Source organism: Poecile atricapillus, chromosome W (genome assembly GCF_030490865.1).
Source record: "Poecile atricapillus isolate bPoeAtr1 chromosome W, bPoeAtr1.hap1, whole genome shotgun sequence".
In the NCBI taxonomy this organism is placed as follows: Eukaryota; Metazoa; Chordata; class Aves; order Passeriformes; family Paridae; genus Poecile; species Poecile atricapillus.
In genome coordinates this window covers 14,630,495-14,643,103 of record NC_081288.1, presented here as the reverse complement: position 1 = coordinate 14,643,103, position 12,609 = coordinate 14,630,495, and the positions used below count along the sequence as shown (strand labels likewise).

Genomic DNA, 12,609 nt, shown 5'->3' with positions numbered 1-12,609 from the left:
AAGTATTGGAGCTGACACTGGTAATGAACAGGAATAATCAATGCCTACCACTACATTGCTTAAAAAAAAAGTTTATTAAAAATAAACTCCCCTAAACCAAGGATAATCCCCTCCCTTACAAAACAAAAAAAAAAACCCACAACCCCCTATTTCATTCCAGATCAAAGTTAGAAAACATAAACAAAATACTCCAAACAAAAAACAAAACCAAGAAAAACAGGGTAAAATTTTGTATTTTACCTTGTTTACGTGCATTTTCTTAAAAAAAAAAAGGCAAAAAATATTTAGAATATTAAGGAAGGCATCTTACACATTACAAAATTTTCCAAACATGCCTTTTGTAAAGAGCACCAAAATGAACTGAAATGAAACTTCTCTCACAAATATTGCTGATTTTGAGGAAGAGGCACCTCTTAAGGGAAATATATCCAAGATTTATTTAGTTCACTGCTGAAAACTGTAGCAGATTGTCAAATACCAGACTAATGCAGCAGTGAATACTCTCCAAAACTTCAAATTTCCAAGGACAGACTACAAAGATCAATTGCTTTGTCATAAGCATGAAAGGCCTTAGTCTACAGCTCTCAAAGGAATGTGCCAGACAGTGCTATTTCTGACATGCTAAAATATGAGAATAATACAGAGCCTGAGAACTACATACTGCTAATGGTCCCTTCCAGCTTGGGCTATTCTAGAATTCTGTGAGAAAACTGAGATCAGAAAAAAATGCAACACTATGTTCATGGTTCAAAACTCCTTGGCTTACTCTGTATTTCTTACAACTCCTTTCGAATGTGGCTTGTTGCCATAACTCAAATGATGCCAAGTGCTTGAAACAGGTTCTTAAGACATCTTAGGGCCATCAGATTTGTGTGCACCATCCTGCCAGTACCACTGATAGAGCACAACTGGTGTCCACAATCACAGGCTTTTGTGATGTACAAGGATATTTATAACATTTCCATTGCTTAGCTTTGCTTTTTTTCTTCTTTGAATCACAGAATCAATTGGAAGGGACCTACAAGGATCATTGAGTCCAGCTCCTGGCCCTGCACAAACACCCCAACAATCCCACCCTGTGCCTGAGAGCGTTGTCCAAACACCCCTGGAGCTCTGGCAGCCTTGGGGCTGTGACCATTCCTGGGGAGCCTGCCCCAGCACCCTCTGGGGGAAGAACCTTTTCCTGATATCCACACTAACCCTCCCCTGACAGCTCCAGATGCTCCCTATGTCCTGTCCCTGGTCACATAGAGCAGAGACCAGGGCCTGCCCCTCCTCCATGTGAGGAAGCTGCAGAGCTGCTGTGAACTCTGGCTTCTGTCTGCTCTTCTCCAGCTGAACAGACCAAGTGACATCAGCCATTTCTCATGTGGCTTCACCTCCAGGCCCTTCACCATCTTTCTACTCACAGGAGAAAAGCTAAAGAGCAGAACTGGTTGGCCAACATAGAGATGGAAATAGCAAGACAGTGGTTTCCTCACTGAAGTGAACAAAGAGCATCAACAAGCAGGAAAGCTCAGGGACAAAGTCTAAGGACAGCTGCTTCCTGGCACTTCTGTGATACAGAGCTGGCTGAATGGATTAAGCTCCCACCTCAGTCAATATGTTTTCTGCCTCCTGAGCTTAAGAGGATCTTCACCTCTGTAAGAGGAAATAATTTGAAAGAGGTAAGAGAGGAAATGTGAAGTTTCATTCTGTGTATGTCAGAACAGTGCATGCAACAGGAAATTATTCTGCTCATATCTTCAGTCCAGAGTGGCCACTGGGATCAACTGCTCTGACCTCCTACCCAACAATGCTGCTCCCCACAACTCCCTGACAGGAGGGTGTGGCCAGGTCGGGGTCAGCCTCTTCTCCAAGGGAACAACGCACAGGACAACAGGAAAGGGCCTGAAATCACATCAGGGAAGGTTCATGTTGGATATTAGGAAAAAAAATTACTGAAAGAGCAGTTAAGCATTAGCATAGACTGCCCAAGGAAGTGCTGGAGTCACCAGACCTGGAACTATTCAAAGAATGAGTGGATATAGCACTTCATTATATGGTTTATTGGGCATTGTGATATTCCACTGAGGGCTGGACTTGATGATCTTGGAGGTATTTTCTGTCTTTCATGATTCTGTGAGCAGTAGTTCTTGAAGACCATGCATCACTGCTTATTTCTGCAACAAAGCATAGAATCACAGACTAGTTTGGGTTGAAAAGGATCTTAAAAATCACCTCATTCCAACCCTCCTGCCAGAGGGGCAGGAACACCTTCCACCAGAGCTGGTTGCTCAAATCAGATAATCCAACTGAGCTGCAGCAGAGCTGGTTCAAGGCTTTCCCCAACATTAGATGCAATGCACCATTCCAGTGATTCCAGGGAGCTCATGGGAGTGAGGAATGACTGCAGATTCCAGGAAGGAGGAAGGTCAGCAAAGAGCTGGAGAGTTCTGGATTGGGAGAAAGGAGTCGACAAGGTGAGCAGCCATTTCAGGTTGAGGGGAATAGCAGTGAACAGAGTTTGGTGGGTTTTTTAAAGGGTGTGAATTTGCTCTCTGCCTCCAGACCAGCTCCTTGAGGGATATGGAATTCTCCTCACCATTCTACCCCACGTCTAGGACTTCCTTCTCCACAGTCCCACTGAGAAAAAAACCTCCCAATACTCACAGTTCCTCTCCTAGCTCTCCCTTCTACCCACAAACTTCAAGTATTTGATAACAAAATCACCAGGATTTCATGTTTTGTAGGTAAACATGTGGTACGGCAAACAATCTGGAGACACAAGGAAAGTGGGAAGATTTTACAATTTTTCATATTTTTCTTTTCTTTTGGTTATTTTGCCCCCAGTACTTTCCTAACTACAGGTCTTGTCAGTCTTTTGCTGGCCTAGAAAAGTCAGGCTCTTCTATCTTCCACTGGCAAAGCACTTTGCATCCACCTGATCATTCTTGCTGTTCTCCTGTGCATCCTGCCTGACCAAATTTAGGTCACCAACAGTGAACACAGCATTCCAGATGAGGCCTTGCAGAGTTAACATTTCCCAGGTGTTACTGAATGTGCTTGTCCTGAGATTCTCCAAGACTTGCACGTCGATTTTTTATGACTGCGATATTCTGGTGGCTCAGTTAGTGACACTGGCACTCTGGCTGAATGAAGGACAGGGAGCTGCTACAGCCAGGCCAGAGCAGGGACACCAAGGCAATCAGAGGGATGGAGCAGCTCTGCTGGGAGCAAAGGCTGAGGGAACAATTGGGATTGTTCAGCCTGGGGAAGAGAAGGCTTTGGGGTGACCTCATTGTGGCCTTGCAGTGCCTGAAGGGAACCCACAGGAAAGATGGAGAGAGACTCTTGACAAGGGCCTGGAGTGACAGGACAAGGGGAAATGGCTTCACAGTGACAGAGAGCAGGGTTAGATTGGATACTGGGAAGAAATTGTTCCCTGTGAGGCTACTGAGGCCTTGGAATAGGTTTCCCAGGGAAGCTGTGGCTGCCCATCCCTGGAGATATTCAAGATGAGATGGATGGGGCTCTGAGCAATCAAGGTGTCCCTGTCCATGGCAGGGGGGTGGAATGAGATGGTCTTTAAGGTCTCTTCTAACCCTGGCCATTCCATGATTCCACCATTCCTTCAATTCACCCTCATCTGTCCCATCTCCAGTGGTATTTTCCATTACAGCAAACTGATGATTTTACACAAGGTTTTCTGTCCAGTTTCAGGGAAGGCAGGACTGAGATCAGAAGTTAGCAGGAAAACCCCATTTTTCCGGAACCTAGTACTCTCTGTAAATGGAGACTTTGTAACCAGCAGATGTAAAGCCAACCTACCAGGACTGCGATGATTTTCACATTGCCCTAACAGCAAAAAAAATGTAGGAGGCACAGAGGTTGTCTCCACATCTACTCTGCCACCCTTCTGTTCTTCTATTACTTAAGAATTGCAACTACATTTCTTCAACTTAAAAAACTCTCTCTCCTTGGGAGAAACATATCCAGGGCAAGGGGAAGCTAAGATGGAGTGTGGTCAGGAATCCAGAGCCAGCAAGTTCTCCATTCAGCATGAGGAATTTGGTGTCCATGCAAGCCCCAGGCCAGCCTGGCTCCTGCTCCAGCGAGGCAGGTGATTGGGGGTGTCAAGGACACAAAAATGCCAAGCACAGCACAGCAGACAGGCACTTGCCCTCACCTTATGGTGTGGCAGTGGCATATCTTCCCCAGAGCTCCAGAGCAGACAAAGAGACTGTGGTCCAATTCTGCTTTCACCGGGGATAAATTTGGAGTCACTTCACTGACGTCAGTGGAGTTATTCCTGAATTGCACCAGTGTAAAAGAGGGCAGCATCTGCTTTCTGAAAATGGATGCCATCAAGCTAATTGAAAACAACAGATGCATCAAGAAGCAGCAAGAAGTAATGTTCCAGTTTTCTTGTAAAATACCATTTAATTTCCCTCCAGAGAATGTAGGAGAACAAACTGATATGTACTCTAAAAGCTAAACCTTTTGTTGGTGTAAAGTTGTACGCAACCTTTTAGGTGAATGGACCAATGTGCACCTACAACACCCTGAAGAGAGCCTAGTCATGTGCACTTACAGCCCTCTTCTTTGGGCCTGATTCTTCTCTCACACTCATTTAAATCAGGAGTCATACCATCCACAATCCTAAGGAAACATTTATCTAACCTTGGGTAGAGAGCAGAATAGAGGCCCCACATTTTGTCAAACAAGCAATGGCTAGATTTCGTAATTAAATCAATAAACTTGTCACTTATGCCACTTTTGGACAAAGGGTATTCCAAAATTTTACACCTCTGAATAAACATCTTTATATTAATTTAGTGAAAACTAAGCCAAAGAAGGACTTGCTGAATTTTCAATTATATTTTGTGTGAAGACAAAAGTTTCCCCTAATTCTTGTCTCCAATGAATAGTCAACACAGCTTCAGTATTTATGGTTACCACAGAAATTGATGAGCACTTTCCCTCCTGCAAATCCTATCTTTCCTTTCACTAAGAAGTCTTACACAGCAAAGCTCAATTGTTTTCTTGGGGCCCCTCTTATTAATTGGCACTACAGACAATCTGGATATTTCCAGTAGTGAGGGTTGATCAGTCAGTGTTGTAGGACCATAAAACCCACACTGAACTCAGCTATGAGTTTTCCAAAATGTAATGCCATGTTATGATATTCAAATGCCTTGTGCCAGCCAACAAGCCCCAGACTTCCCTGGAGCAAGGGAAAACTCACCCAAAGAGGCAAAAGGACATGGAATTAACATGAACTGATAGCATATGCTGCACTGTTAATTAGCACAGTCCTTGTCTGCTTTCCCCAAAAAGGTTTTTCTGGATTTATCTCCCTGGGTAGGGTCTTGTATTATGCAGGACTCCAGGCTGGACAAGAAGAGCGCCTTGAAACTGGCAGGCAGTTTCCTCAGCCACCGTCCTTGGTGGCAGCTAAGGACACCCAGCATCCCCTGGTTCCTTTCATCAGGGGATTAAGTCTTTTCATCCTGCCAACACCTGCTCCCCTCCTTATGCCTAAAGCAGGTGCCTGCAATTCAGGCTTTCTCCTGTGAACCTGCTGATAACACGGCTGCAAATGTCTTCAGAGGGGGATCTGTCTCCAGTGTAAGCTTCAAAGAGCAGGAACGAAGGGCTCAAGGCTGTGCTTTTGGTTACAGCAGCACAAACAACTATCTTGTGCTCACAGGGCTGCCATGGAGGGCAGTATCTTCCAATTCCCCATGAATCTGTCCACATCTTTCCACCACTGAGAAATAAATGCATAAAATGCTGCTGCTCTTAATTTCTGTCAATATAAATGTCAAGTTAAGCTTAGGTCTGCCGAGTTTGGTAGGACTTACTTGGACTTGAGTCAGATGAGAGCTTTTGGGAAAGCTGTGGTTGACTCCTGCTGCAATCTGCAGATCTTTCCCTGATGTAAGCAGGACCTCAAAAAAAGAGCAAAGAAAAAGAAGCAGTTGAACAAACAGTACATATGCTTGGATTTGATGCAGAAGATTGAAGTTGGAGCCTGATATAATCCAAGGTAGTTGTACTTAAAGGAGTTTTGCCAGCTTGAATTAGCAGATGGTGAGGATCTGGCTCATACTACATTTCTGTAGTTTATAATTATCTTTCTTTCTTCACCTAGAACCAAATTCTCCCTTTAGGCTGCAAATCTTAATTAGGAAATCCTTCCTCATTAATTTCATGAAACTCTTGGTCATTAATTTCCCAGAACAAAAAGAAACCTTACCTATTTCTGCTATAGCAGCAGATGCTGGAGCTGTTTGTTCCTTTGCTTTTAGGGTTGATGCTGATCTTTCCATCACCATATGGAAGACACTTCAGTTCTTACCCTGTTTCTTGCTGCTCTGAATCTTCTTTACACTCGTTCTTCTTTATCTCATAGGGAACCTTTGAGTGAGAGGACCCAGGGGAGAAGAGCAAGTGCAGTCACCTTCACCCACACAGCTGCTGTAGCAGTAAATTTTTATCCACGAAAGCTGGATCAAAAGGCCCAAATCAAAAATTACTCAAAAATCCAGAATTCCAACATTTTCCTAGAAGGAACGGAACAGGAATTTAATCTTGGAGGTAAGAGCAGGAATCCACCAGCAAAACATCACAGAACGGGTCTTCACGCTTTTCATGCTTCCAGTCATTTGTGCAGATAAAAAAAATGGTGTCCTCAGTAAAATTCTTTCTTTCCTTCCTTCCCCACCTCCAAGGAGATGATTTTTGCCCTGTCCTGCTTTGGTGCAAATGCCATGGGAAAATTATCAGGAGAACCAACAATCACAAACCAGCCACAGGATCTGGAAGGAGCAATAGTCTCTTCCACTGCGAAACTATTTTCTAGTGAGATTGCTGCAAGAGGAATTTCTGGGTCTTTAATGTAATGCTTTAGCTTGTATTCTTGTATTCCTTGTCACCAGGCACCCAGATGACTCTACATTCACAGGCTGGTTGCCCCTTGGTTTCCTGGCTGAGTGCTCAGATTGTCCTTCACACACTCTCCAGCTCTGTGTCTGCAAGGACACACAAATAAAATCTCTTCCCATCTCCAGGTTTGCACTCCCTTCTTTCAAAGGCTGGAGACTGCCCACCTGAAGTTGGACAGGGCAGTTGTACACGATACAAGGTGATGGGATCAGCTCCGATAGGCAAAGAAACATCTGTAAAGATAAGGTGCTGATATCTGAACACAAAATATCCATCGAGTGCTTTGGCTTGTAGCCACAGTCACAGCACAGAGAGAAACAGTCCGGGAGGTTGTTATGGAAACAAGTCCCTGGAGGTGCCTACTTGGCTTCACGGGGATGTGCTCTACCTTCAGAAGGAAACAGATTTGCATTTTGAGCAGCTGGGGGCAGTGATAAGGGCTGAGAATTTGAAATAAGGTTTTTGAAAACATCTCTGTGATTCCGTGGCATGAGACCTCTGGTAGAGTCAATGGCACGGGTGCCACTGTGTCATTTCAGTCATGTGAAAAACCAAACGGAAGCCTCCTTAAAAAACGTCAAATTCCACAAGTTCTGTAACATGTGGCATTACTGATGACTCTGGGATTTCACTGCTTTTCAGAAGATGCTTAGAGAAGGATTTCTTCAGTATCATTCCCAAATGATTCCCGAGGTTACAGTTCCATGCTTCTGCTGGTGTTCTGTATTTCTCTTAGAGCCAACACAGAAAGCACAGGGAGAAAACACCACCCTTGCTTTACACATTTTCATGTGCACTTTCTTTACGGAACTGACAAATGTGGCTCACAAAACTGCACAGAGCTGCCTTGTTCACCACAGAATTCCTTTGCACCTCCCGTGCAATCTGCGGGCAGGAGATTCCAAAACCCACTAGAAACTCACTGCTGGATTCCACCTGGAAACTCACTTCTGGTTCACACCCAAGGGCAGGACACCTCTTTCCAAGAGAATCTACGGCAGACACGCTGGGATTGTTTTATCAGTGATCTGCCTCACATCTTTTTTTCTTGCTGGAGTCTCGGTGCCCAGCTGTCTGTTGTGCTGGTTCTGGGCACAGAAAACCTGTTCAGGGCAGGGAGGGCTCCTGCCTGGCAGGGCCAACAGGGCCAGGCCCAGGGGGAGAAATGAGCACAGGAATTTTCTGACGTAGGCTCAGCATGTCTCATAACTCCTCCTGAACTTGTGTTCAACCTGAATTTTTTATATCTTACTTTGGGGGAACTTTTATCAGCTGATAGACTCAGGCATAAAATATCCCCAAACATGGGCATTCTGCTGGGAGAGGGCAGCAGCCTCAAAACATCCCTGTTAAATAGCAGCTTCTTTTACTAGTTTCTAGCTAGTTTCTAGCAAAACAAAATTTGAAGAAGAGTCCCTCTCTTGGCCTCACAGAAAAGATTTCATTAAGGTGACCTCGAAACACAACTAAGACACACCAAGAACTGGACAAGTTTTACACAAAATCAAGAGAGATGCCACCATGCCCCTCAGTCCCACTTATTCACCCAGACAATTTACCCACCAGCTGATTACACACATCAAGGGATGCAGAATTAGTCCCCAAGTCTCAGACCTTCACAAACCTTTGCCTCAGTCCCATGAAGCAAAGAGAAATTAGGCTCTATTCAGGAAAACCCCTCTGAGCTATGAGCCCTCACTGTAACAAACTTGTTTCTCCCAGACTGAGACAAGTGGCATTTCCCTGCTGAGTTCAGAAAGAGAGAGCAGAGGTTTTAATATAGTAATTGTGTGCTGACCCAAAGAGAGATCCCTGCACACTAAACATAATTGAGAAGGCAACGTGGAGAAATGGAGTAGTCAGGATTTGCACAAACAACTTCTACAATATGAGCAGGGTCAGGAGGGAGAGAGGGCACAATAAAAGCACTCTAGGCATGGAGCCATATCTCAAGACAACTGAAAATAGGCAGGGTAATGAAGATGCAAACAGATCCCACCTCACAAACAGTTCTATAGCCAGTTTTGACTACATTAAAGGATGAGGCTCTGAGCAACCTGGTCTAGTGGAAGGTGTCCCTCTTTGGGAAGGGATGACCTTTAAGATCCCTTCCAACCCAGGTCATTTTCTGATTCTATGATATGCATTTAGCATTCTTAGTCTTATGGCTGAAAAGCACAATATATGTACAAAATATATTCTCTGTATTTTTGCACCTTGGCTTTATGTCTGGTTTATGTATCACACATATCCCATGCAATATGTAGTACATTCCAATATGCATTTCATACAGTGTGATGCAAGGCATTAATGGCTGCCTTTGCTTTCATACACATGCAGATGTATGAATGCAGAATAAACACTCAGAATTAAAATAAGAAGGACTTTTCCTTGCAGGAAAATCTGCCAGTGGAATCTGAAAGCATCCATTTCCCTTTCTCACCTGCTGGCAGAGCTTGAAACATTTTTAAAATTAGGTGTAAGGAAGAGCTGACTGAAACTAATGAAATTATCTGGGAAGCAATACGTGTATTTGAAGACAGAAATCTCTGGTCCCTTGGCAAACCTGGCAGTGAGGGCCCAACTATGCATATTTTGCATGGCTGGCACAAATTGCTCTCATAAAACCAAGTGCAAAAACACTGCTGTCCCTCCTATCCATGAAATACCAGGAACTGGCTAGGCCAGCAATACAGCAAAAGCATCTCTTCAGGGCTTGCCGTTTCTCCCCTCATTCAAAGGGTCTGGAGGATGCTGCTGGCTTTGTGCAGACAGCTTAGGGAAGTTTGTATCCCTGCCAGTCTCAGTTTCAAATGTTGGCATGCTCACCCTGGGGCATTTTATGCCTGTGACTTGCTAAACTAGCGCGATCCTCACACAGCACAGGTGCAGAGCTGTCTGTGGTCAGGATTTTCCTGCCACATCAACAAAAAGCCAACATGCAAACTTCCCTCAGCTACACAAATGCTCAATTAAAAAAAGCAGCGGAGTCAACTGCTCTCACATGCCTGAATACAGAGCTGGGTGTCTGAAGCACAAAGCACATCTCATTAAACGCTATTGTGTGAAGATGAACTCTGCAGATAACAAATGAATTTACTCGAACACGCCTTGCATCAGAAGGCACTTACCACTATGAAGATTGAGTTGGTACTATAAAAGCCAATTAACATCAGGGCACTGGCATAAATAAGGCTGAGATAAGCTCAAAACACCCAGAGAATCTTCACCCAGCCTGTTGACTGCTTTAAGCTTGTTTTTGATGCATGATGTATGGTCACAAGTAGCAAAGAGCTTTTCGATTTATGCACCCTTTTTTTTTTTTAAACACAAACCAGGAGGATCTTTTAGCATGCCAAGGGTTGAAAAGAAGGCAGGCATCTTCTTGCTGGCTTTCCCCTACAGCTGCAGAGCTCCCTGTGATCCTGGCTGCAGCGTTTCCATTATTCAAAGGCAATGGCATGGCAGGCAGGACTGATCCCACAGCCAAGGGCACTGCGCTGGCACAAGGACTGAAAGCACAGCTCGAGCCAGACGTTTGTAGCCCCTTTAACTGTTTAGGCTGCTGAATGCTTCTGCTGAAGTAGTGGCAAGGGCTTCTCTGCTAGTGGAGCAACAAGACTTGGTTTCGGAGCAAATGATGGACTAAAGCAGTCATCAAAAGCAGAGAGAGAAATGCACAAGGGAGTGGGGATGACAGCTAGCACTCCACAGAATAAAGCAAAAACATTTCTGGCTGCACACAGTAATGAGAAACAGCAAATCAGGCCAGAAGAGCCCATTATCGCAATCATTCTGTTTACGGTATCACAATTCACAGTCTGGCATGTAAATGCTGAATAGATCCAGCTGCTTGTAGGAAGACAAACTGTAAAAGCAGCTTGCAGCTCCGTGTCTGGACCCAGGACAACAAAACCCATCACACCTCTGTCAGCATTTTCTTCTCTTTATATCCCTGGTTATTGGGAGGAATGAAGTTGGAATATTTCACGGACTCCAGGTCTTCTGCTTCCAGGAATTCAGATTTGCTGAGGGTCTGATTACTGTCCCCCTTCTTGGGCTCAGAGAAGGGTGACTGTTGCTGGCCACAGGTGACATGGGTGTACTGGCACTGCTCTTCGTGGTCAGTCTCTCGGTGGTAGAAGTAGTTGAAGTTGGACACAATGACAGGTACAGGCAGGGCAATTGTCAGCACACCAGCAATGGCACACAAGGAGCCCACAATCTTGCCACCAATGGTCATGGGATACATGTCCCCATAGCCTACGGTGGTCATGGACACCACCGCCCACCAGAACGCATCAGGGATACTGGTGAACAGCGAGTCAGGGTCATCAGTCTCTGCAAAGTAGACAGCACTGGAGAAGAGGATCACCCCAATGAAGAGGAAGAAGATGAGGAGGCCCAGCTCCCTCATGCTGGCCTGGAGAGTCTTCCCTAAGATCTGCAGCCCCTTGGAGTGCCTGGATAGCTTGAAGATCCTGAAGACTCTGACCAGGCGGATGACTCTGAGGATGGCCAGGGACATGGCTTGCTGCTGGCCCCCATTGTTGCTGCTGCTCCCAGGCTGCTGCTTTTGCTGCTGCTGCTGGGCCAGCTCGGTGCCCAGGGTGATGAAGTAGGGGATGATGGCCACGATGTCGATGATGTTCATGATGTTGCGGGAGAATTCGGGTTTGCTAGGGCAGGCAAAGAAGCGCACAAGGAGCTCGAAGGAGAACCAGATGATGCACAGGGTCTCGATGAGGAAGAAGGGGTCTGTGAAAAACGGGCCGGAGCCGGCGGCGGGACGCAGGGGTGGGGGGGTCCCGCTCGGCGGTGGCAGCGGCGGCAGGAGCAGCGCCTCATCCCCGAGCGGCGCAGCCTCCCCAAAGCCAGGCTGGGGGGCCTTGGGCTCCTGGCGGAACTCGGGCAGGGTCTCTAGGCAGAAGATGACGATGGAGATGAGGATGACCAGCACGGAGACGATGGCGATGGCCCGGGCTGGCCCGGAGCTCTCGGGGTACTCAAAGAGCAGCCAGACCTGGCGCTGAAAGTGGTGCTGGGGCAGGGGCTTCTCCTCCTCTTGGATGAAGCCCTCGTCCTCCCGGAAGGTCTCGATAGCCTCCTGGCCCAGCTGGTAGAAGCGGATCTCCTCTAGGAAGATGTCGAGGGGCACATGGACCGGCCGTCGCAGCCGCCCCCCGGACTGGTAATAGTAGAGGATGGCGTCGAAGCTGGGCCGGTTGCGGTCGAAGAAGTACTCATTGCGGAGCGGGTCGAAGTAGCGCACCCGGCGGCTGGGGTCGCCCAGCAGCGTGTCGGGGAAGATGGAGAGGGTCCGCAGCTGCGTCTCGAAGCGCAGCCCCGAGATGTTGATCACCAGGCGCTCGCTGCTGCAACAGCTGCCGCCGGTCCGCTCCTCGCCCGGCGCCTCCGCCTCCGCCTCGCCGCCCGCCCGCGGGGCCGCCAGCGCCAGAGGCTCCTCCGCCCGCATCCCGCCCGCTCTGCCCTGCGCTGCCCTTCCTCGCCTGCCCTTCCCTGCCCCTCGGCCTCGCCCCGCTCGCCTTCAGCGCCCGCCGCCCGCCGCCATCCGCCTGTTGCGCCTCGGTGCGGCCGCGCTCGCCCGGCGGCTCCGCGGGGCTCCCGGAGCGGCTCCTCCTCCGGCCGCGGGGCTCGGGGCTCCGCGCTGCTCCTGCT

The 12,609-nt window shown here is 47.1% G+C and overlaps 1 protein-coding gene and 1 long non-coding RNA gene across 2 annotated transcripts; both read right to left on the bottom strand.

The window, feature by feature from the left end:
* Positions 1-4,246: 4,246 nt before the first annotated feature.
* Positions 4,247-8,615, bottom strand: LOC131592426 (uncharacterized). The gene is made up of 3 exons (XR_009280605.1): positions 6,242-8,615; positions 5,847-5,933; positions 4,247-4,351 (listed from the first exon to the last, which is right to left on the bottom strand). It is a non-coding gene; the product is annotated as an uncharacterized LOC131592426 (long non-coding RNA).
* Positions 8,616-10,617: 2,002 nt separating this feature from the next.
* On the bottom strand, positions 10,618-12,406 carry LOC131592425 (potassium voltage-gated channel subfamily A member 6-like). The gene has a single exon (XM_058863925.1). The coding sequence runs from the start codon at positions 12,404-12,406 to the stop codon at positions 10,850-10,852; it is 1,557 nt and encodes a 518-aa protein (XP_058719908.1). The 3' UTR covers positions 10,618-10,849.
* Between the last annotated feature and the right edge of the window lie 203 nt (positions 12,407-12,609).